This window comes from Octopus sinensis, linkage group LG4 (genome assembly GCF_006345805.1).
Source record: "Octopus sinensis linkage group LG4, ASM634580v1, whole genome shotgun sequence".
NCBI lineage: Eukaryota > Metazoa > Mollusca > Cephalopoda > Octopoda > Octopodidae > Octopus > Octopus sinensis.
In genome coordinates this window covers 66,877,933-66,904,520 of record NC_043000.1, presented here as the reverse complement: position 1 = coordinate 66,904,520, position 26,588 = coordinate 66,877,933, and the positions used below count along the sequence as shown (strand labels likewise).

At 35.3% G+C, this 26,588-nt stretch overlaps 1 protein-coding gene across 1 annotated transcript; it reads right to left on the bottom strand.

Annotated features, from left to right (window-relative positions):
- Positions 1-2,104: 2,104 nt before the first annotated feature.
- LOC115211093 lies at positions 2,105-23,671 on the bottom strand. The gene is made up of 2 exons (XM_029779984.2): positions 23,370-23,671; positions 2,105-2,971 (listed from the first exon to the last, which is right to left on the bottom strand). The coding sequence occupies exons 1-2, from the start codon at positions 23,431-23,433 to the stop codon at positions 2,268-2,270; spliced, it is 768 nt and encodes a 255-aa protein (XP_029635844.1). The 5' UTR covers positions 23,434-23,671; the 3' UTR covers positions 2,105-2,267.
- Between the last annotated feature and the right edge of the window lie 2,917 nt (positions 23,672-26,588).

Here is a 26,588-nt window from a genome sequence, read left to right as displayed (position 1 = left end):
TTTAAAGTTAATACTTGTGAGACCTTGTATATTTTAAATTTAAAAATTACCACGACCAAAATGAATGTCAACGTAAATGGTAGGCTTAATTTTGGTCAGATTACTATTTTGCTTCTTTCATTTCTTTTAAACATTAAACTTATTAAACTTGTCATACAGTAATAAAGCTTAATAATTATTTTTCACTAAATAAGAATAGTTGAACATACATACATATGTATGTGTGGAGTCGCAATGGCCCAGTGGTTAGGGCAGCGGACTCGCTTCCCAGACCAGGCGTTTTGAGTGTTTATTGAGCGAAAACACCTAAAAGCTCCACGACGCTCCGGCAGGGGGTGGGTGTGTGATCCCTGCTGTACTCTTTCACCACTCTTTCTCCCACTCTTTCTTCTGTTGGCCTGCTCGCTTAGCCAGCGGGGTGGCGTCATTCAAAGGCTAAAACAATGCGAACGCATTGTGACCAGCGATTTGTAACAACATCTGATGGTCTGGTCGGTCACGTGACATATGTATGTATATATATGTGTGTATATATATATATATATATATATATATATATACACACACCTCTCTCTCTCTTTCTCTCTCTCTCTCTCTCTCTTTCTCTCTCTCTCTCTCTCTCTCTCTCTTTCTCTCTCTCTCTACACACACACACATATATATCATAAGCAGTTAAGTCTATGTCCGGTCGTAGAGTGATCAATGGTTTCGTATCCACAAAAGCCTTAGCCCCGTGAACGTCTCATCAGATTCTAAACCCGAAGGCAAATGTAACTCTTCACCTCGTTTTTGGCTTTAGAGTCTGACGAGACGTTCACCGGGCTGAGGCCTTTGTGGATGCGAAGCCATCGGTCACTCTATGACCGGACAAAGACTTAACTACTTATAAATACATGACTGCTCTATGCAGGTGTGCTGCTTTTTCGGATATGTGATACATTGACGATATAAATATATACTTTCATAGTTTCAGCTTTGTCGCATATGTAAGTCGCACCTTAGTTTTAAATACGATATATATATATATATATATATATATATATATATATATATATATATATATATATAAACCAAGAGAGAAGATGGAGATAAGATTAATAAAGATTTATTAATACATTGGTATAAGACCTACAATTGTTTCAATTGCTCGCTTATAGCATAAAAATCAATCAAATTTAATCTAATTTATTCAATTTGGTTAATTATTATAACCCAAATATCATCAGTGAAGAACGTACAAAGAAATTTATATGCAACATATTGAAAACATAATGGAAACATTAAATAAGCAAACAGGAAAAATACAGTGTACCATTAAAATTGATACATAATATAAAAATATATACAGTTATAAAAATAGCTATTGTCATAAATTAATATAAATAACAATAATGTTAATGCAGACATACCCATGCAAAAATACGATAAATGATGATATATAAAAAACAATAAACAAATTTCATTGTACGTTCTTCCCTGATGATATTCTGGCTTATAATAATTAACCAAATTGATTTAATTAAATTAAATTTCATTGCTTTTCTGCTATGAGCCAGGAATTGAAGCAATTGTACGTTTTGTCAATATATTAACAAATTTTTATTAATCTTACCTCCATCTATTCTCTTGGTTTATATAATAATAATAATGTATACGTGTGTGTGCCTATATTATAAGGTATTCAACCTGTCTAATCTCTCTCTATATAAAGCTGAAGTTGTCTTTGTATGGCAGGTTTGGTAGCCTTCAACTAACACTATCTCCTCCGAGACCCTGCGGCGCAAGTTGACCAAAATTGAGACCAAAATTGCTCTTTCTTCCGTAGAAGAAAAAATTCAAATCAGATCATGTTAATACCAAAAATTATTTACATCAAAAAGGTGTTTTTTTTCTTTGAAAATCCCTATTTTTTACGATTTTTTGACTGCTGTGTGGCCATTTTTCGGTGTATTTCAACCAGAAAAATGTTCACTTAAAGAAAATAACAAGTTACATAGTGCAAAATTTTTACTTTTCAAAAATTCCAATTCTAAAGGGACGAAAGAAGAAAAACGAAATAGATACAGTAATGTAGGTGATGATATATTATTTAATATCATTAATTACACAAACAAATGAACGTTGCTATTATGTATTAGAAAGAAAGTGGTGATCGTTTTATGTGAATGTTGACTGAATATTGAAGAAAATATTTAAAAGAGAATAAATATCAATATGAGCATACAGCACACGCAATATGTGTATAAATATATATATATATATATCAGTTAGGACAAAAATACCAGCTTCTTTTTTTTGCCTCCAACTGCACTTCCATAGCTTTGAGAAATATTTGAATCTGTTGGACAAAGAGAGGAACCAGGATTTTTTCCTCCGTGCAACTTGAGAAGATCTGCGGTTTTCTGTGCTATCACCCATGATGTAAAGAATTCGTAGTCGGTGAGCAAATCTCTTACTTGTTCGTTAGGTGACATTTTGAGCTTTGGATGAACAGTTACTGGTTTAATCTCTGGTTCAGGCGCTATACGATTGCTTCGAGCAGATATTGGTCTTCGTTTCTTAGGTGCAGGAGCGTTAACATCACCGTCAGATATAAGAGAAACATTATCTCCTAATAATTGGTTAGTGCTTGCGGTTCGATTTTTCTTTCTGAAATGCCTTCTACATTTATGAACGCAGTATATAACAGAGCAGCCACCATAAACAAGAATCAATAATGGCAATACACAATAAAGAGCCATATTATTGTCATCGGCGTAAAAATTCGCAATTTTATCACCCAAAGTGAGATCTCCTTCAGGCGTGTCTGTTGATGAGGGTTCAGTACTCACTTCCAAAAGCTTCCGAGCATTAATTCGAGAAAAATCGAATATATGATTCGATGATCCCTCTTCGGCTCTCATCATGCTTTCGGATTTTACTTTTGATAATTCATTGTCTGTCGACGATTTCGCTATCTTGTTACTGGAGTCTGAAATTAACAATGAAGACAACAACAAAAACTATTAGAGAATTCATAGAAATAATTTCTTAAATGCATGAAATTACATCAAATTTCAAAAGAATTAACGAGGAAAATTAAAATCATTAATGAGAACTAACATTGAACGTCATTATCATATTCTAATAATATGAAAGTTAATTTTGTGAGAATGTGGCTTAATTTAGCAGAGATATTAGAGTGGAGCTCCGTAAATCTATTGGGTTATATTAGGAAACTATTATCCCTTCCGGTCGCGGTTCTTCAAGTAACATAAATCAACTCGCACCCCACTTTCCATAGACGAGAGGACAAAATAGTTCGTATCTAAGTAATTCACCTACCTTTCTTTGCCATGTTGTTGGACAAGCTTAAGGAGTCTAAAACCAAGCTAGTCTAATTAAACATGTTTAATTTTATTACTAGCCAACGTAATTTGTCAATCTCCCTTTCAATCATAACTCTCGCTAAGTGTGTGAATGGGACGGCACTACCCTCTCACTATTCAATGGTGCACCCTCAGATTTACAGTGATACACTTATTTCGAAACTCCACTTTAGCATTATTACAGATTAGTGCCCACCCAGAATATTCTGAAGCAAGCACCAAAGTCTGGCGACAGGCCGGTTTTCAATCCTCTCAGCTACTTACTTCGCTGCTTTATGTTGTATGACATGTGTGAAAGATGGCACACATCATTTGTATTAAAAGCGGTCGTGTGTAAATCAGCGTGCTTCCAATACTGAAGCCGACATACGAGCTGTATAGAATGATAGGATTCTCAGCAATTGTTTCTCGTTATAACAATTTATTCAGCTCAAACGAAAACAATAATTTTCACAAGTCTAACCAGAAAGTACATCGGGACAAGTTTGCCGCAACGGAATATAACAGCAGCAAGGAAAATATTTCTTAGACTACATGGCTTCTGTGGTACTTTTTGAGATACAAGCACAGGAAAATTTTCATAATTTTCTTAAATATTCTTCAAGGTCCATTTTTATTAAAATGATGAAAATTAGTATAATTAAGATAGTAAATATTGTTTACTAATATTATCAAAATAAGAATAACTGTAGATTGCATACATTGTTTATTAGTGTGATGACTATTACTGATGAGCAGCAATAATTTTTGTAATACTTAGTTTCAATTCCATGCCGCACTACTTCCATTCAGTTGCGTTTCTTACTCATAATCTGGGTTACCACGTTAAAACCGGTTTTTTAACTTGATAACATGATGAAAAAGGAATAAAGAAATAGCTTGGCTTCATTAGATGATTAAACCGAAGCTTTGATTCTCAAAAATCGTTTTTATTTCCTATTTTTATAGGTGAAATAATAAACCTGTTTACATTTAAATTTAATTACAGTTACTACCTTTATAACCCTACGTGGATCTGTTCAGTTTTACTCACAGATTTTTTTAATTCATTTTTTTTTAAACTAAACAGTTTGAAACTTTGTATACTGGTGTAATTTCTCACGCAGAACACGGTTTACTTTGAACATTTTTGATAGAATTTCATTTCGTATTTTAGAAGTTATTGTATTTGGGCAATTTTAACTAACCACGTGTATTCAGTTGAAGAAAGCTACTGCTGTTTGTGATAGTAATCGAAGAGGAACAACTTCCGGGTCATCTCTACTAAATGTCACCACTCTGTTCTATTCGTGTGTTACCCTTTCTTCCTTTCTAGTCAGTACCTTACTCTTTCTCTTTCAGACAGCCAGTTCTACACTATCAACTACCAACCAGCGAGCGAACTTGTTACTGCCACTACAATTACCGTATTTTCCGGTGTATAAGCCACAATTTTTTACCTGGAAAATTTAGTGTGCGGCTTATAGAAAGGTGCGCCTAATATGTGTACTTTTTTTAGAAGTTTCAGGAGGAAAATCATTTGTATGGAGATTGATTGATTCCTCTGATTTTTCAGAGGTAAAGTCGGTTGGTGAACAGCGTGAAAGACTATGGCTACAGTACATTGGTGCCTGGAAGAAAACAAAGCATATTTGTTTTGTTTTACCTTCATGTTTTGATAATGTTATTTTTAATCTAATAAAGACTTTTATATTGACGAAATGTGTTGTTGATTATAGTAAGATAAAATCATAACAATAACAATACATCTCAAAGTTGTAAAATAAAGCCTTTTGGAACTACACACAGGCCAACAACAAAAAAGTTAGCTGCGGACCCGTTGCGCTGTAGGTCTTTTAAACACTGGTGCGCCCTATGTGTAGATAAAACCAAAATCTTCCCCCAAAATTCTGCCCTGCGGCTTAAATACTGATGTCGGGTAAACGAATAAATATATGTAAATAATATTTTTTCCTTCTTGGTGTTGATTCTTCGGTGTTTACTGGTTACTCCGACACGAGGACAAAAAAAACCCGTGTAATATGCAACACAGGCAGTAAACAAAAAATAAGATAGAACAGAGTGGTGACATTTAGTAGAGATGACCGGAAGTTGTTCTTCTTCGATTACTATCACAAACAGCAGTAGCTTTCTTCAACCGAATACACGTCGCTGATTGATTAAAATTAACCAAATACAACTTTAACTCGAAATAACTTCTAAAATACGAAATTTTGTCAATAATGTTCAAAGTAAACCGTGTTCTGCGTGAGAAATTACACCAGTATACAAAGTTTCAAACTGTTTAATTAAAAAAAATTAATTAAAAAAATCTGTGAGCCAAACTTAACACATCCAATTTCTTACATTTTCAAAAAAAAATTAATGGCGCAACTGCAATATTTTTTTTCCCTAAACCTTTCGTCGACATTATTCTTTCAAGCAATAAGGCGGGGAGCTGGCAGAATCGTAAGCACGCCGGGCGAAATGCGTAGCGGTATTTCGTCTGCCGCTACGTTCTGAGTTCAAATTCCGCCGAGGTCGACTTTGCCTTTCATCCCTTCGGGGTCGATAAATTAAGTACCAGTTACGCACTGGGGTCGATGTAATCGACTTAATACGATTGTCTGTCCTTGTTTGTCCTCTCTGTGTTTAGTCCCTTGTGGGTAGTAAAAAAATAGGTATTTCGTCTGCAGCTACGTTCTGAGTTCAAATTCCGCCGGGGTTGATTTTTGCTTTCATCCTTTCGGGGTCTTAATCCCTTCCCCCAAATTTGAGGCCTTATATTTCCTGTAGAAAGTATTATTCTTTCAAACAATATTTAAGTATCATATGCATAAAATCAAGTACCCAATTATTTCTTAATTATAATAAGTTGGTTACAAGTTTTCCTCTTTCTACACAGTTTCATTTCTTCCATTTTTAGGTATTTCTTCTTGACTTTGATTTTTATGAGTAAACATTACTTTCTATTTTTATGAGTAAACATTACTTTCTATTGCTGCTTCCTTTAGAAATTCACAGTGATTTCATATCTTTCCTTATCCTATCCATTCTTTCAACGTAAAAAATCTCCTCAAATTTTCTTTCAAAACCAAGATAATATTTCCTTCCATACAGTTCTTCAAAGTACTGAGTATAATTAAGTCGATCTCATGTAAAAGACGACCCTCTATTTTTGGCCAAAAATTGAGAATTTTCCACAGACCCCGCATAAAAGTCGACCCTAGTATTTTACGAACAGCAGGACAGTATTTGTGGGTCAAGGCACCGTATTATCTTGTACGTTGAAATAACACTTTTATAAACTTGTGTGATTAACTTACTGTAGCCTGCTCTATAGGTGGAATGCTTGGTACGTATAATGAAATGTTCGGTGCTTATAGTAAAATACCATTTAATAGCACGCACGACACATCTGTTGATGGTTGCTACATCACCATTACTAAAATGTATTCACAGGATATGCTGCATGCCTGCATACATCTTCAAGCTCAATAAACACATGCGTCATACATTCGTTGTTTACATGGCGAGAAATGTGTTTCACAAACAACACTTTTGGCGAACACTGGCAAACGCTACTGTTTGAATTCGTACAAAGCCATGACTTTGGTAAGCCTAAAAACATTCAATTAATCGCTAGATCAGTGGTTTCCGTGCGATCTTTATATTTTCCTCATCTCCAAGTGCAATAAACATACGTTCATCTGTTTATATGCTGAGAAACGTATTTCACACACAGCACTATCGTTGAACAACAGCAAAAACCACTGTATGTATTCGTACAGAGGTATGACTTCGGTAAGCCTAAACACATTTAGTTAATCGCTAGATCAGTGGTTCTCAAACTTTTTTTTTTACCGCGGAATCCTTCGGGATTAATCTTTAAAATGTGGTACTCTTAATAACTTTCAGTGAACCCTGGTGTTTTGCAGAACACACTTTAGGAATCCCTTCTCCAGATTAATAACTCTACACCATATTACGGACATTTACTGGTAATTGTAAATGACATACTGCAACATTTTTTTCATGTCTGTGAAGGACAACATATGCACAGAACACGATACACTGTTTACCTTATAAGAATCGTATGACGAACGCATTCCAGGAAATAGCAACATCGTGAGCGTGAATACGATACCACCTAGGCCGAAATACATTAACGTTATAATATTACTGTAAGTTTCATACTGATCTATTTTTTATTACAGCTCTTAGTTCATGGCATAACATAATTTGTACCGTTATTCTTTTCTGCTTTAATGCAGGATTCGATATGACGTGCAGCTTTTGACGATTCCTCTCTGCTACAAGGATCTGTTGAACTGTATTGGAGTCAAACTGATAACTTTTATCGAGAAAAATAGCTTAAAATGCTATGGCAATTTAAACATAGAAAAAGTAGATGAAAAAACAGAGGGCAATGAAAGAATTTGGCGTGAAAATTTTTAAATATAAGGTCAGAGTCGGTTCATAATATCTCCTTGCAATTCAGCTGACCTCAGTTTCTGTATAACATCCGTGGAATACAGTCGTATAGTTGAGGGTTCAAAATTTCTCCGTCATTTTACGTAAAAATGTCCTCCAGATAAAACAAATATACAGCATCATTTAAACTAAAAGTTATTGAAGTTGCTGAGAAGACAAATTACTGTGTAGCAGCAAAAGAATTTTGGGTTTCAGAGAAACTTGTGAGAGACTGGAGAAAGATATCTAACAAACTTCAGACAATGCCAAAAAGAAAATGTGATAACAGAGGAAAACCTTGCCCGTGGCCACAATTGAAGAAAAAAAGTTGCAGAGTGGGTACTTGAAAAATCGTCAAAATGAGAAGTGCGTTGCTCGTGAAGCCATCCGAATACATGCACGAAAAGAATCAAATAAGATGGAATTGCAGATTTTAAAGCAAGTGCTGGATGGTCACTGGGTGCATGAGGCGTTACAACTTAGTTCTTCGGCAGAGAACTAAGATCGCACATAAGTTGCCTGCTGATCTAGACGATAAGATAATAGAGTTTCATCGGTTTGTAATTAGAAATTAGCAGAAAGAGGGGTATGCCTTATCATGTATTGGGAACATGGACCAAAACGCCTGTTACTCTTGACATACCAGAGAATCGGACTGTGAATCAAAAAAGAGAAAAAACAGAGTTCACGAGAACCACTGGCCACGAGAAAAGTAAGGTTACTTTAGTTCTTTCATGTATGGCTGATGGTACTAAATTAAAACCGATGTTTGTTTTTAAGAGAAAAACAGTGCCGAAGGAGAAATTTCCAAAAGGAATTGTCATCTATGTGCATCCACATGGATGGATGAAGGTGGATGTAGAAAATGGATAAAGGGAGTTTGGAATTTACGACCCGGTGGACTACGAAAGGAAAAGTTTGCTCGTGTGGGATCAGTTTGGGACACATCTAGTGAAGAATGTTGTTGATAGCCTCCAATCACAAGATACTGATATAGCTGTAATTCCCGGTGGACTTATAAGTGTTTTGTAGCCATTAGATGTTAGTATCAATAAGCAATTTAAGACCATGATGAGAATCAAGTGGAATAACTGGATGCGTGATGGAGAAAAAACGTACACGAAAGGAGGTAGTATGCGAACTCCATTACTACCTCTGATATGTGATAGTTGATTCATAGAAGGAAATAAAAGTTGAAAAGATCATTCAAGAAATGTGGAATTTCGAATGCATTGGATGATATAGAAGTCTATTGTCTATGGGATGACATGGATGACGAAGAAGTGGATGATGTGCTGCCTCTAACTATGGACAGCAAAGATGAAGATAATCGTTATGGTGATATCATTCATCTTGATAATTATGAAGCTTTATTCAGTGCTGAAGATGATGAACAGCTTGATTTTTTAAATATTTTAATGAACTCTTGTATGTAAAATACCATGTACCATAATTTTAATTTAAAGCTGTATTACCGTAAATTTCTACTTCACTTTTTGTTGGCATAAATAAAAAATTGGTAATTTATTGGTTTTTATTGACATTATTAATTATTTTGATATTTGTTTTATATTTTGGGCCTTAAGCTTCACTGAATTTATAAAAAATAAAAATACAGCACAGAAATTGGTACGGTAGTCTCTAACCCAGCTACGAAGAAGAAAACGTTATCGGTGGAGACTGTTGGTGATGAAAAGTGGTGTTGTGCTTCTACTTCTTTTATTAGTTTTCGCATTTAATTAATTAGAAATAAAAATGCATCACTAATATACTGTGCCGTAATACACTTGTGATGAGTGTGACTTTAACTATGAATATAAACACAGTGTAACGTTATTGAAGAGTTACGACATCAAACACACCGAGTAGGTATCAGATGTATGTACCATATTTACGGTAGGTAGTGGCATGCCGGTACCGGGTGGATATGTTACAGGTGGTAATGTAATATAATTATGTGATATAAATTGACTTCACTCAGCTAGTCTGTTAAGTATGATGGATACAAATAAAAGAGAAAGTGTAAATATTTATAAGAGCTACGCGGTTATTTACTCGGACGTGTTTTAATGCATAGAATTGGTAATATTACTGTAATTCATTGTGCTTTTGTTTTTATTCGCTTAGAAATCAGTTGGGTTTCTGCTGCTTATACGGTACTTCGGATTCTAGCTTCATTTTCAGCCTCTCAGAAGTAGTACCTATATATCAAAACTCGACCCCATAAATTGACCTTAAAAATGGTCTAAAAAATTCGACTTATACACGAGTTATGTACGGTAACAGTAATTCAACGTTTAGTAGGACTCTTCCTAAAGAATCTTTTGTGATTTATATTTTAATAAGCACAAAAGCTGTTGGTTTAAAGTCCTCTGCTATTAGTTCCTTCTTGTGCTTCTTTCACAATTCCATTCACATCTCGGGTGTATTTTAAGAATATCTAGCATTTAATATCATCAGTTCCAACCAGAAAGTTGAAAGCAAAGTTGTGTGACTCCCTTAACGATTCTGCCAGTTTACCTATGATTTAAAACTTGTTGCATCCCATGTTGCTTTTGTTGCTTAGTTCTAGGTCTCACCCCTGATCGAATAGAATTATGATCAAAGGCATTCCAGCCATGATCATTTTCTCTTTTTAGGACAACACTATTTAACATGGCTTCTCCTTGTATGAGATGGTAGAGTGCAATTTGAGAGAAGGAGATTTAAAGTCTATTTCTAGTAAACCAAAAAGTTTCTCCGTTTCCAATGCAAACAATATTATTCCGAAGCTGAGTCGCTGGCAACTGATGATATTCAACATCTTTTATCTCTAGGAAAAGTATATCACTGTTAACACTTACTCAAATTAAGAGCCCATAACCTAGTCAATCAGACTACTAGAAATAGCAGGTTAAATCACCTCAAATCATATTTTACCAGTCTTTAAAAAGAGGAACATCGTATAACACAGTCCTAGGTACACTACCCAAAATAAAGACTAGTTAGCCCTGGTTTGAACGCTTTTTCATCATAGCTCTGCTTACATAGAGCTTACATTAGAGTAAACAACTGAAACATGAAAATGTCCTTACCACTCATGTTAGTTAAGGAATATGGATATAAAACAGGGATGGGAAACTTAGTGGGGCGGGCAAAAATTTCCAGTGAAAAAGGTCTGCGGGCAGACCACAAGCACTAACTCTTACATCTGTGTAAATCTTGTATACATCTATGTATAATTCGATATACATTAATAAACATAAGTTTAACACATAACATCTTCATTAACACCACCACTGAATTTAGAACGTTTATTTTACTTATGCGGTATTCTCTATTTTTCAGCTAGAGTGTAGTTGGATCTGAAGGGGATGGTACAAACCTAGCAATATGTGTTTTATAGAGAATACAAAATTTCTATTCAAATGGCAATTACTGGACGATTTCTGTTTGAGTCTACCTGTTTTAAGTCGTAGTGGAAACGCAACCTATGTCGCAAATAGGCATATGAATATTATGTAAATTTTATAATTGAAAAATTCATTATATTTTGTACATACGAGTATATCGGGCTGCAAGTGCAATAAAATGTGCTCGAGGGCGCAATCGCCCGTGGGCGGGAGTTTCCCCACCCCTGATCTAAAACAACAAATATAATATAAGCATTATAGGACAGCCCGTATATCAATATATTTTATTCAGTTTGAGCGACGTCGGTTAGATTTGCCAGTAGTAAGTTGGAATTTACAACACATTTACAACTCCATAAAATATTTAAACCACTAAAATATGAGGTGTACCACTAAAATATGAGGTCTACAAACCAAGTACATATTTTTGTGTCCAAGCATCAAGTCATTAAGACAATTGGAGAAACTTTCACTTCACAATTTATTTGTATAGATTTTTTTCCTTTTTTCTGTTGTCCTACAAACAAGAAAAGCAATAACTGATATAGTTACCATTGACGTATGATAAAGTCAGTGTTTTGTAGTCTTGGGAACAAATGAAACGTTAATCGTTATGGTTGACTGCTGCTGTAAATACTCTTACGTGTTATTGATTCGTATAGGTGTTTCATAAGCTAGCAACATCATAACAAACAATAAAAGTAAAAATTGGCTTAGATGTCAATTAATATCAAACAGCATGGTACTGAGAGATGCATAAAAAGTGTATCGCAAAACTTTGCTGTAAGACACCTAAATAAATCATTAAAATATTGAACACAATGTGTCTCTTATCTGACATTTTATTCTAGATTGCTTTTTCAGCCACTGTCCTTGGAACATCCGCTGATTCGTTGTTGATAACAACGCATCATCACTTCTCAGTCTTCACAAGCAGACATTGATTAAAATTGTTCGCATTTAGCAAAGGCGATTTCTTATTACACCTTCGCCATCGTAGATTGTCAAACGAATATGTTATCAGTTCCGATGTATACATATAAGCTGTTCTATTAATGGTTTCTAATGTCAACATTTCTAACTTATAAGGATTCTTAACTGTTATAAGTTATAAATCATTATCAGAGTCGTGTTTATGTGCATGTCGGAACTGACATCTTATTCAGAACACCAGGTAAATACGTACAATCAAATCGCTTAAAGCAATTGTTGTTTTGAGTAACTTTGGAGATCTGTGTAAGAATATCAATAAACTGTTCTGTTATGTGTGTGTTGGGGGATTAAACTTGTGCGAAAATCAATGACAAAGAAGTAAAGACAAATGTGTTGAGTTCAAAGGCAACTACATTTTACTTGTCCTTTTTCTTCTCTTTTAATTCCTGATTGTTCTGACAACTATACCATACTTCTTCTCATATATATATATATATATATATATATATATATATATATATATATATATTATATATATATATATATATATATATATATATATTATATATATATATTATATATATATGTGTGTGTGTGTGTGTGTGTGTATGTGTGTATGTGTGTGTGTGCGTGTGTGTGTGTATGTATGCCTACATACATACATACATACATACATACATACATACATACATACATACATACATACACACACACATATACATATACATACACTTAAAAGTGATGTTCAGCTGTTCAGTGTATTTTCAATATGAAGGCTCTATTAATCAGTCTCCGCGTCTAATCATGCTACTTCAAGTTTTAAAAAGTAGCATTTTGTATTTGTAAAGAAAAAAATGTTTTAAATATGAAGAAACCGCTGCAAACAGAATAAAGAATTGAAACAGTTAGAAAGAGATGGATGATTGAAAGATGACAAAAAGTGAGAATTTCATTCTAGTTATATGCTCTCTTTTAGTGAGTCGTAGATGATGCAAAAATGAATTTATTTTACTTCGGACAGCATTGCTGCTTGATAATTTATACATTTTGATATGCATAAGTATGATTGGCTTCAATATTTGGCACAAAGCTAGCAATTTAAGGGAAGGGATAAGTCGATTATATCAACCCCAGTGCTCAACTGAGGCAAAGTCGAACTCAGTAGAATTTTTAACCCAGAACGTAAAGACGGACGAAATACCGCAAACATTTTGCCTGGCGTACTAACGCTTCTGCCAGCTCAACGCCTTTGCACATGTATGATTAAAAGAACAAAATAAGTCGTAGTTTTCCCTATATTTAAAAAATAAATAGATTTAAACTTCTTTTTCATTTGATTTCCAATGCGAAACGAAGTCAAAAAGATTGAGACCCACAATTCCAAAGGATGACTGATGGAAGTCGGAGAGATTCTTAAGTACACCAGTTGCATGGAAATGTAATCGAAAGTGAACGCCATCACGCTGATATATTGTGAACCACCAAATATGAACTAATTTTTTAAAATTTCCCTAGATCATGTCAATGGCTACCTTTGCTTATATACTCTAGTTTCTTCTAGATCGTAACACTGATACATTGACATAGTAGCTAAAGAGAGTACAAATAAATAGCGTTCCAAAATATATATTATTTTTTCATAATAAGAATCTAGAGTTTAATCTGTCGAAATTTCCACTGAGCCAGTTTTAAAGTATTTAGATATAATTTCACATGGACTGAAAGAACTTTGAACAGCAACATAAATTTTGAGAACGACTTCATAGACATGAATCCATTCATATGTACGTGATATATTGGTTTCATTTGACCAGGAGGAAGTACTGTCGTTTTATTAAAGGAGCAAATGAAAAGTCATAGTGTTCGTGCTTTTTGCAAAATAATAAAGTGAATTATGTAAAATCAAACGAGACCCATTCTGAATAAAAGAGTGTACAAATGATGAAAAAAAAAATTTTAATAAAGAAAGACACTTCTAAACTATTCTGCTTTATTTTCACAATTCTTCTGTAAAAAGAAAATAAGAAATTGTATCAATTGTTAACATCTATAGACGAAAAAGACAAAAATAGGAAAGAAAAATTGAACACAACGATGAAAAGAGACAAGAATACAGTGGAAATATCTAATTGTTATAATTTCATGTCCTTCAAATCGCTTCTGCTAACACAGATTGTTGCAAACTTTGTTAAGGGGTTGAATAATTCATGTTATCGACTTGCCCCCTCTTTCGAATTTGTCTTGTGCCAAAATTTGAAAGTAATGTTTCCTTTCAAATTTTATTCTTTTTTAGTCTTTGAAAAAGAAAAAAGAAAAAAAATCTGGTTGACGGAAACGGCTTCCTTCACAGTTTTGCCAAAGACATGGCTGAGATTCTGCAAAGTCAATACTGCTCTGTCTTCAGTGACCCTGATTCAGTTGACTCAAGCAGCTTTGCTTCTTTGAATCTTCAGCATGTCCTTTCTGACATAACCTTCGACGCTACTGACATCCTAGCAGCAATAAAAGAAATCAAATCTGATTCACCAGTGGATGCTGACAGGTTCCCTGCTAGAGTGCTGAAGGTATGCAGACAGCAACTTGCAGCTCCTCTTGCAAATCTCTGGAGGAAATCACTGGATGCCGGTTTTATTCCTCAAAACCTTATCTCTCAGCCAGTCGTTCCTATCTTTAAAAAAGGCAATAAATCGCTCCCAGTAAACTACCGTCCATTCTCATTCACCTCACATATCATCAAAATATTTGAGAGTGTTGAGATCAAGAATAACAGCCTTCCTAGAGCAAAATCATCTCCTAAATTGTAACCCGTAAGGCTTTTGTAGTGGGAGGAACTGTCTAACACAGCTCCTCCACCACTTTGATGACATCTTAAATACACTAAGTGAGGGCTGGAACGCCGATGTCATATACCTTGATTTCAGCAAGGTCTTTGACAGAGTTGACCACAATATACTGTTAAGGAACCTATCCAACACTGGAGTCGATGGAAAGCTACTTCAATGCATCAAGTATTCTTTAACAAACAGGACCCAGCATGTTGTGGTTGATGGCATCCACTCAAGACCAGCAAAAATTTTCAGCGGAGTCCCGCAGGGTACTGTGCTGGGTCCACTTCTTTTTATTATCTAAATCAATGACATTGCAGATTCCATTGAACATAGCACAATTAAAATATTTGCAGATGACTCTAAGCTTCAGAAAGTCATTAAGGGAGCATATGATCGAATGATGGACCTATGCGCTGTAACCCAATGGGCACACAAAAACAATATGCAGCTGAACGAAGAAAAATGTGAACTCATCCACTTTGGAAATAAGGCACACTCAAATAACCATGTACACTACCGTCGGGAAACCTACTTGAACCGTTGGATAATATCAGAGACTTAGGTGTAACTGTCGTCAGCAACCTTAACTGGAGTGTGCACATCAACAAAAAAGTTGATGTTGCCCGCAGAATGTGCTCATGGATCCTCAGAACTTTACAATATATGGATCATGAAACCACCATCCTTCTCTTATCCACATTCGTTAGGCCCCACCTCGAATATTGCCGCCCATTGTGGTCCCCCTACAAAAAAAAAAAAGACATAATGAGGATCGAAGCACCACAAAGATCAATCACTAAAAAAATAAATGGCATGACGGGACTTGATTATTGGGCTCGGCTTAAACAGCTGAAAGTCTATTCTCTGCAACGCCGCTGTGAACGATACGATATTTGCACCATGTGGAAAATATTCCACCAATTTTATCCAAATGATATCGGTATTATGTTTACAATTCATCAAATTCTAGGACCCCGTGCAATGCGTCCCCTACAAAGATCGAGACCACATCACATAAGAACATTGCAACGCAATTTCTTCACTGCTAATGGTCCTGCTCTTTTCAATGTTATCCCGAAAGAAATTAAAGTAGAAAAAGACGCCACAACTTTCAAACGGTACCAGGACAAATTCCCCCAGGAAATACTGAATAAACCACCTACACCTGGATACGTTTCAGCCAACAACAACTGTCTGTTTAACTGGTCCGTGGTATCCCGAAATAATTAATTAAAAGACTTTTCCGGGTGGTACTATTGAGTTAGTCGTGGCCTGGGCCGATAATGGCCGAAACCAATCTAAGTTGTCTAAGTTAAGTATTATAGAGTAACTCTACCGAGAAAGTATACTTTCAATTATACCCTTGTTTTATGTTTACAAAAGTTAGATTCTGTTATATATTGGCATTCTTAGTTATATACATGTGCATCATATTCCACTCAAAAGAAGACTGACTTATTGGCAAATATTCGCTTACCGTTATACATTAATTCCTGGTGCGCTGACGCGTGGTATCCTCATTTTGCTTCTTTTATCGCTCATACAACGATTTCTGCCTGCTACACATTTTCTCTTCATAGTCCTACACGATACACCCGTCTCTTTCCCTCCTTACTATATTTCACCACACACATCTCGCACTAAACTCTGAAAAATCCCTCCGGCTGTTCAAATTGAACAGTAACGCCATCGATATCACTAATTTAGAAGCACCTCGCTAACTTCTCACCTATTTAAAAAAAAAATACCTATTAATTCGTAAACGATGAAAGAAGGCCACTCGGTAGAAATATTAGAATGAAAAGTGTGGCATGCATATATTGTGAAAAAGAATATTATTACAGAATTTTACAATAATTACAAAATCTTGAATATTTTTATAATCTTTAAGCAGCAATAATCACAAAAAAAACTTCCTGGCGATTAAATTTTAAAGATACGAAGTATTATTGTTCTTATTGTAAGAAAGCTCTGATTGTAGTATTTAAGTAATCAACTGAAAAAACTAGGTGTGATCCTCTGCATGACTGCAGATTTTGATGGTGAACACGGCGGAGACGAACAACAAGTACTTTGATCAAAGTGCGACAATTGTTGTTCATCTACATTTAACATTGGTGGTGTACATCCCTCCACGATGTTTGAAGCTTCTCTAGACCCTGGTTACGCAACTATTTCTCTATGTGTTTTGTTTGTTCAGGCTGGGGTGTGTATGTGTGTGTAGTAGGGAGAAAGCGTGTTGTTGTTATTCAAAGGAGTCTAATATCATCATCCGTCATTTTTGTATATATCAAAAGACCTAATGGTTTAATAGAACCTTTTTTTTTTATTTAAAAGAGTAGTGCGTGATTTAAGTAGTGTATAGAAATGATTGCCATTTCGTACCGGATAATTGATCCGGGGTATTGTAGATGTGCATGGGTGTATTAGGTATAATTTTTCATGTTGCAGCAGGGACAGTCAGGATTGCAGTTTGCTGCAGCAACAATCTGTGCCCGTTGTATATCCAAGTAGTATTTTAGTTTTAATGATTTTTGTTTCATTGTATAAATAGTCTGTAGGAAAGGTATTTCTACAGCCTGTAATTATTTGAGCAGTTTTATAATCCACGGTAGACCTAATGATTTGTTTGTACATCATTGTTGATGTTTCTTTCTGTCGGTCGCACATAGTCCCTATGATTACTCTAAGTATGTTCGGGCATTGTTTTGCTTTCATTTATAATGCTTTTTATGTGCGATAGGAATTAGGTGTTGCGTACAAGTCCTCGTAGTTTGGCTGAAGGTGGCACATTTATGTTGTTGGATGTGAAGTCTGGCTTTATTTGAAGTTCTCTGGTGTTACTGGTAAGAGGGGAAGCAGTGGATTTGATAGGTGCTAAAATTAAATATTTTAAAACTAACTTTTAACAGCTAAGTCTGTTGTCGAACCTGGTTTCTGTTATTTTTGTTGGGTTAAGGATCTTCTAAACCCCCGCCCCTAAACCGCTGTATACGATGAATTGTGAAAGGATGTAAAGACATCTGTATATGTATGAGATTGTGTGTATGTTCTGAGGTGTGGGAAAGTCCTATTCATATAGGTTTTTAAAAAAAGTAGGTTAGAGTACCTTGTGATACTCCATTCGAGAAACTGTAAATACTTAACGTGTTGTTCTTGTACACTAAAGGGTTAAAATGATGCGCCTAGACTTGTTTATTATTGTTGAACTTGTTATGCCTCCGCTATGTAAGGTAACGTGAGCAGAGAGGTAATCGAGTGTAATGGCTTGAGTCTTCCTTGCGAGTTGGATATGGTTTCGTGATATTAAGGTGAAAATAATTGTTATTGTTTATACGGGAAGCCAGACCTATGATCGAAGGCATTCCATTTGTGACCATCTTGAACTTTTGTATTTCGAGATCTACATTCGCAAATGTATCTTTTTGACTGGTCTATCTATTTTCCTTTGAAAGGGGGAGAATCTATTTTATATTTACTTATTTCATAGTAATATGTTAATAGGAAATAGATTTCATTGATCAATCAAAAGATTCCTATAAAGGTAACGGATTCCCAGACATTATTTAATAATAATTATTGGTAAGTTCTTTAGTATGTTTATCAATGGTCATTGTGTGTTTGATGCTCTAGAGGCTTATCTCACTCGCGTAAGAGATATTTACACACGCAGTATAACTAACTGAAAACAGGAGTTTTAAGGGAGAACATTTCTTAATAAATATTTGAATTCTTTGATATGTTTCTTTCTCTTTTGTTTTTTTAAGACGGTAGTATGTAATTCGAGGGAGATTCAGCTTTAATTTCTAACAGATGTTGTGATGACATCGAACAGGAATGATAAACGTTTTTAGTTACAGGGACAAATTCTATGCGCATAAGAGCATAGTAGTACTTAGAAAATTAATGAATCTTAAATTGGCAAATTAGGTAAATGTCATACATTCAATTATTGTTTTAGTCTCAGAAATAATTGTTAAGCCCTGAATAGACAGTGTATGCAATAGAAGGCCATATGTGTTTCAGTACGACTCTGCACTATCACACATGGCTCTAGTAACACAGAAATGGATGGTTGAAAATTTTCATGATCACATAACCCCTAACATTTGGCCTCCTAATTCCCCAGATCTCAATCCATTGGACTATTACATGTGGAATGCTGTTGAGAGAGAAGTCAACGAACACACCCATAACACCAAAGATTCTATGAAAGCTGCCATAGTCAGAGTAATGTCCAAAATGAACCAGGATCACTTGATTCGAGCATATAGATGATTTAGATCTCATATAGAAGCAGTTGTTGAAGCTGAAGGTGGCTTTATTGAATAACATTATAGAAAAGAAGGTGGATCTTTTCTAAAAGATGGACAGAATTTTCTACTTAACTAAATAATTTGAAACTTCGTATACTGGTAGAATGTGTCAAAAGAAAACATTAATTTCAATTAGTTTTTTTGAGAAAAATGTAGCATTTTTGATAAATAAATTTGTTATCTGTTATTATATATGTTTTTTTAATAAACTTAAATCTGTCCTCAAATATCTTGCGCACCCTGTATATACATAAAACAATGAGGATCTTACCCGAGTTGATTAAAATGTTTGAAGGTGCAAATAGTTGGATTTTGCTGCCTTTATATATAAAACCAAAATGAGGTAAACGTAGTTTTATAAAAAGCAAAATGAGTTAAAGTGTGATGGTATGTTATGTCAATTTGTTTTTTAACAAAATACCGCAACTCGCTACCTCTCCCCATTCTACAATTCATGTTGTCAAGCCAAATGAGAGGAAAGTTTGCCTGTTGTCTCAGTGGAGAATGATTGATTATTATTTTGCTGTTTCATGACCCCCACCACAAGGAGATGCTGAAAACAAAGATTACACTTTATCAATTGACCAACGCTTTTGGAATTATTGCTAAAAACAGAAAGGAAAAAAGTACAGTTGAATGACGTGGTAATTTTTTTATTGGAATACAATACGTATGTATACGATACATATATAATACAATACTACATTAAAAATACAAATCCAAAACCGAAGAAAACACAAACATGAGCGAAGGAAGAAAGAAAGAGGACAAAAGAAGAAAAAAAGAAAGAGAGGAAGAAAGAAAAGAGTAAAAACATCAATTCAACACCAAGTGCCTGAATTGGTCGTACACAAGGTTCAACGGAACCTAGTGAAGCAAGCCAGCACGCTTGCGAATTACCACGGGCGATTGTGAGGCGTTGACACAGTCAAGCACCCACACGGGTGACACCTCAGTAAGGCGATCCGTCAACGATGATAGGAGCTTCGTTGCTTGTGGCCGAGCCTCTCTAAATGTCTCAAACGCCACAGACTGGAAGAAATAGTTCACTGACAGATCCCGATACTTCAGGATTTTGTTTCATTCGGCTATGGAAGCAGTAACCCTCCCATTTACTGCAGCATCCAGGATGTTGGAGGGAGCAAAGGAGTCACAGACAATGGTGTCCCAGATAAGGCACCTACCTCTTACCCAGGTACAAAGGGTAAGACCATCTGGTCTCTTCCCATCAGTTCTAGATAATCCCGCCGGCTCCAGAACTGATGGGATATTAACCCGAACCAGAGCCCACTTAATGATTAAGTTTCCTGATACATCTGAGGATAGACGGAAGCAGAGAGTATGGGACAATCTACGCTCAGGTGTCATTTTCAACTCCCTCTTTGACCAATCTAATTAATTTTCAAGGTGTCACCTATTTTCTGCAAGTGCGAAATTCTTGGGGGACTGGATTGATGTCCTGCCTGTGGCCAACATTAGTGGTCTACTCACTCTGGATGAGCTCCGCATCTCCATTGCACTCAGAATGGGAGACAATGTTTGTGGGGGACTGAGATGTCGCTGTGGTAGGCCCCTCGTCTCCACATAAATATAAGTTAACATTTGCATTGTTGGAATGTTATCATTCACATTTTTCTCCCCAGTTCCATCAACTTAAGATGACAACATTTTTTTATGCAAAACTGTAATATTTAACATGCTGTGACGCATCACAAATTATACAGAAATATAGATTATTGACAAAGAAATATACAGTATCTTATTGACAGAGAAAAGCTCACCGAGGAAAACTAAAATGACAGTTTTATGTGATCATATTCTAGCACCATATTCTTCACAAAAGCATGTAGGGTATATCAAAGAGGGTGGCTTACTCTTTTCAGTAGAAACTGATGCTTCAAACAAAGGCGTCGCAAATTATTTCTAAATGCTTCAGCGATACTTTCATTTTGAAAAAGGAGTGCACTATGTGTAGCTTGGTTTTTTTACGGTAATAACAAGAGAAAATAACAAATCAGCCATTAAATGAATTAGAAATATCAGGTCTGGATCTCTTTAGACCGACCCTGATGTCTCTGATGTCTGTATACACTGTTGATAATGCAAATGTAGACGCAACAATGTTTCTCAAAAATTGAAAGCAGCTCAAATTAACATTATTGCTGCAAATTATATAAGTAGTATTTAGTATATAGTTCAACAGGATTTGCTACAGGAAAGATGGAACATGAGATTGAGAGAATTGTGCTCAATATGTGCAACTATTTCAGTATCTCAGCTAAAAGGACAACACAGGCACAGGAATTTTATGAATCTGTCGATAAGAACAACTGTAATTTATAATACCAAATTGAAACTAGATTGCTTTCTCTCTCCCACCCTCTCTCTCTCTCTCTCTCTCTCTCTCTCTCTCTCTCTCTCTCTCTCTCTCTCTCTCTCTCTCTCTCTCTCTCTCTCTCTCTCTCTCTCTTTCACTCTTATTATCCAGCTATTAACTGAATATCTAAGTGGTAGGTAGACCTAAAAAGTATTTTTCAGAATGTAGGTGAGGAGTGTCCCTTTGCACTGTAGAAGAAGAAAATACATATGGATCGATGTATACTTTTTTTCTTCCTCATTCACTCTTGTTGTTCTCAGTCACTACTGAAGCGCTAGAAGCCGAGTCATGCCGCATAATTTCTGCAAACGTTGGCTTTGCAGTGACACCAAGTCCTTAAGTAACAATTTCCATAACAAATTGTCAAACTTAGCGCAACAAGTACCATACCCATTAGAGAATTCTGTGACAAAGCCAAGGCCTGTAATCTTCTAGATATTGGTATTGGTGGATTATACTAATGATATGGGATCGTAGAGACAATTATCTATATTCCTGAGTTATTCTATAAAGTTGAGGTCTGTTTAACAAACCTCAAGATGAGTTCGTATATGTTATTTAATGTATGTAGCAGTGCTCACACAGAGCGATTTTATTTTTAGTTTTGTTTAGTTCACAATAGAGGAAAGTTTATTATCAACATGTTTTTACAGGAAGAAAAGAAAGAGAAAAATAATTAAAAGTATAAATGGTCGAGTTACCGAGAAAAAAAACCCATAACTACCTCACCAAAGAAGCAAAGAAAAAGGTTGGGGTTTAAGCAGCAGAAGATGGGGGAGGAGTGAATAATGGGTTGTACACCCCAGATCAATTAGCGTTTTCAGCCGCGTCTTGCAGACAAGATTGCAATGACCACCACAATTTGGAGAAAGAAAAGAAGCCCTCCGGAGAAGCTGAAAAGTAACCTCTTAGCAGTCAATATAGCTCACAACACCTTTGAGCAAACAGCCTTAGATCGAACAAAATGGAGATCGTCGGTCAAAATGGTATAAGAGGCTTTGTTTCAACTAGCATTAACATGTTTAGGAGTGCAAAGCAAAGGAGAAAAGCAGTTTCAAATATACCTTCCTGTACTGACCGGTAATTTTCATACTTGCAATATCTGCGGGTTTCTTTACAAATCGCTGGTAGGACTCAAATGTCACATTTGACATAAACGTTATGACTAACGAAGGACGTATAGGTTGTTGGATCTTCATATGTCGAAACCGACAGGGGAGTCCATCATATATATACATATAGATATACATATAGTATTAGTAATATAGAAAAATTTCAGTCCCTCCTTACTGATTAGGATTTTTTTTTAATACTGAATTAAGTGTGGTGTGTTCAAATTCTAATTTAATAAGAAAGCTACAGATAAAGTAACCATTTGTTGTTTTCGAAGCTCGAGTTAAAACACTTGATGGTGAAGATGTTTGAATTTTACTGCGTTTAAAATATAATTTTATGTTGAGAAAAAAATTAGTTAAAACGTATTATTTTTCCTTCGTTAAAAACAAAACACTGGCAAATTGTTACCTCCTCGCACTGTAACTTCCATGTTTTGCGCACATATATAAGTATGATTGTGTGTGCGCGTGCGCGTGTGTACATTATTAGCAAAACATAATAAATTAAGCAACATTCACCACATTGAAGAATATGGAAGAAAAAGAAACCACCCAATCCCAGCAAACGTTAAAATATTAAAAACTTACCAAGCGGCTCAACAAAATTGAATCCAAATGATAGGAAAACCAACAGATATGCAGCATAAGACATTGTTAACTGCCAGTTTTCTCGCGGTTTAAAGATTTAAAATAAGGTTCAGACCAAAGATTTGAGGTGCATAATTCACGAAGACGATTAAAATACACAGGTTCGCTCGCCAACAACAAACACTGTATTGTGTCACAAATGAATATTACAAATACCGATCCAGCAGCTAAAGATGTTTCTACAATCGACTGGATGGAGATACCATTTAGCAAGTTTCAGCTTGTAAAATAGTCCTTGGATATTGAAATATGATATAACTTGAACAGGACATATACGTTTAAATAATTGTTGATCGATTAAAAAGAAAGGAAAGGAAAAGGAAAAGAAGAAATCGATCACACCTTTGATGTCAATGTTACCAGGGCACCAAATCAAACAAAATGAAGAAGATGAAGAAACAAAGCAAACTCTTAAATGTATGGATTAGAGTCTCAAAATGTGTATGTGGTGGGGAAGAAGCTTCATTTTTTTTTCTATATGTCTGCCTATCCATGTGTATGTATATACGTATGTATGGGTTTGAGGGAACACGCAAAAGATACAGAAATCAGTAAATGTGTGTGCGTGTGTGTGTGTGCGCGTGAATATATGTGTGTATGAGTGTGTCTGCTTAGATAGATAGAGAGAGAGAAGGAGAGTAGATTTATAAACAGGGCTACTTTAGCTACTTTCCCATAGACTGAAAACATTATAAACAACTTTAATCGATTTCCGAATCTTATTGGATTCTCATCAGAGGCGACTACATCAGTTTAACTCCTCTCAGAGAAACAAACTGCCAATTTGTTTATATACCTCTAAAATTTCAGTAACCACAAGATATTGAGGCAACTAATTTGCATACCGTAATGTTAATACTTTATTTAACATCAGGGACATGTCAACGGGGATCTCAGTCCACACCATATCAAGATTTGATGTAATATATGTAACCTGTATAGTAGACTTAACAGAGCTAATAAACAGGGCGAATTTAGCTATTTCTGACGAATAGCCTTGATTTTCGAAGCGACAAAAGCAGTATCAAAACCAAAAAGCTATCTTTATATCCAACTTAACGTGGCTGTTGTATCAGAATACCGGATACTGTGTTATTTACCTTGAGAGGACCTCTTATATGGGTGCATGGCGCATAAACATACTCATACAAACAGATGTATGTGAGTATACACACACACATATTAGGCTGTCCGGAAAGTTCTGATCGTTTTTTTAATATGCAAAAAGGGATATAAATAATTGACCTTTCAATAAATTTTATTCATTGGAATAATTTCTGTTATTATTAATGACCTTTGCCCATCTATCAGGCAATTTAAATATTCCATCAACATAAAATCTGACTGGTTTTGAAGGGAAAAAGTTATCTAGGTGCATTTTGACTCCATCTAAATCGTTCAATGTTTTCCTTGCAATGAGTTCTGTAGAGACCAAAACAAGTCGTAGTCGGATGACGCAATATCAGGAGAATATGGTGGATGGAGTAAGAGATCCCAGCCAAGATCGTGTAACTTTGTTAGAGTCACCAAAGACGCATGTTGTCAGACATTATCTTGTTAGAAAACTACCCCTTTCCTGTTGGCAATCTCCGGCCTCAATTCTTTGGTCTTTTGGTTCAAATTAGCCAGCTGACGTCAGTATACATCAAAATTAATGGTCTGGTTTTGTGGGAGAAGCTCATAACAAATAATGCCTTTATGATCCCACCAAACACAAAGCATAGCTTTTTTGGCATGGATATTCGTCTTTGGTTACTGCTTTGGGGGATCCTTACGCGAACTCCAGGATGTTTTTCACACTACGTTTTCGTACACCATCCATTTGTCATCTCCAGTCACAAGTTGCTTTAAAAAAAGGCATGCTTTCATACCATTTCAAAAGCATATCACAAATGGAATCCCGGCCTAAGCAATTCTTTTTTGAAAGTTTGTGAGGGCCCATATATTATAGCGAGAAATGTATCCTATCTTCACAAATTGTTCATGAACAGTACTTTTAGAAACTTTCAACTCCTCTGCAAGTTCTCTAATTATGATATTTGAGTTTTCTTCGATTTTTACCTTCAAAACATCTTCATCCAATTTTGAAGGTCTTCCACTGCGACTGTCATTTTTCAAGCTAAACTCCAGCTTTAAATTTTGCAAATCACCTTCAAACAGTTGATTCACCTACAGCTTCATCACCATAAACTTCCAAAATGTTTTTGCAAGCCTTTTCAGCATTTTCTCTCTTTTTATAAAAGAAAATGCATTACAACGTGAATATGAAATTTTTGGTTATTCATTTCGGATCTTTTCGGTTTTAACATAATTTCTAGGTAACTAAAAAATTTTAAACTTCGTATACTGGTAGAATGTGTTTATAAAACATCATTTTCTCTTGGCTTTCTTGAGAAAATTCTATAGTTTGTAACAAATTTCGTCTTTAATTTCTTGCATTTCGGCAATTTTAACCAATCACTGGCGTCCATTGTGGTAAACAACATTCTGTGCCACATGAATATGTCCCTCCTTTAAGAAACAGATTGGGTTTATTTACATTTGTGAAGAAAAAAGATACCCTTCCCCCACCCCTAACCCTAACTAACCCTAAATGTAAAATAGATTGAAATGCAATAGATCGATACTTGGGTCATAATTATGGGTGACAATTTCATATGACAGCGCTCGAAAAACTGCCAATTTCTCTAGCGGTGTCATATTAAATTGTCACCCATAATTATGATCCGAGTATCGATCTATTGCATTTCAATATATTTTAGATTTAGGTTTAGTTAGGGTTAGGGTTAGGGTTAGGGGTGGGGGAAGGGTATCTTTTTTCTTCACAAATGTAAATAAAACCAATCTGTTTCTTAAAGGAGGGACATATTCATGCGGCACAGAATGTTGTTTACCACAATGGACGCCAGTGATTGGTTAAAATTGCCGAAATGCAAGAAATTAAAGACGAAGTATGTTACAAACTATCGAATTTTCTCAAGGAGGCCAAGAGAAAATGATGTTTTATAAACACATTCTACCAGTATACGAAGTTAAAAATTTTTTTAGTTACCTAGAAATTATGTTAAAAACTGCCGTTCAAACCGAAAAGATCCTTCATTTCAAATATCAATAAAGGGTAACCGGAATGAAAGAGAAATCTATTTTTAGTCAGGAACA

What these genes read in the sequence shown, in the direction of transcription:
- LOC115211093 (XM_029779984.2), bottom strand. Translation starts at nt 23,433, where the DNA reads ATGTCTTATGCTGCATATCTGTTGGTTTTCCTATCATTTGGATTCAAT. An exon ending in CAATTTTGTTGAGCCGCTTG is followed by an intron (nt 2,972 to 23,369) that starts GTAAGTTTTTAA and finishes TGTTAATTTCAG; the next exon opens with ACTCCAGTAACAAGATAGCG.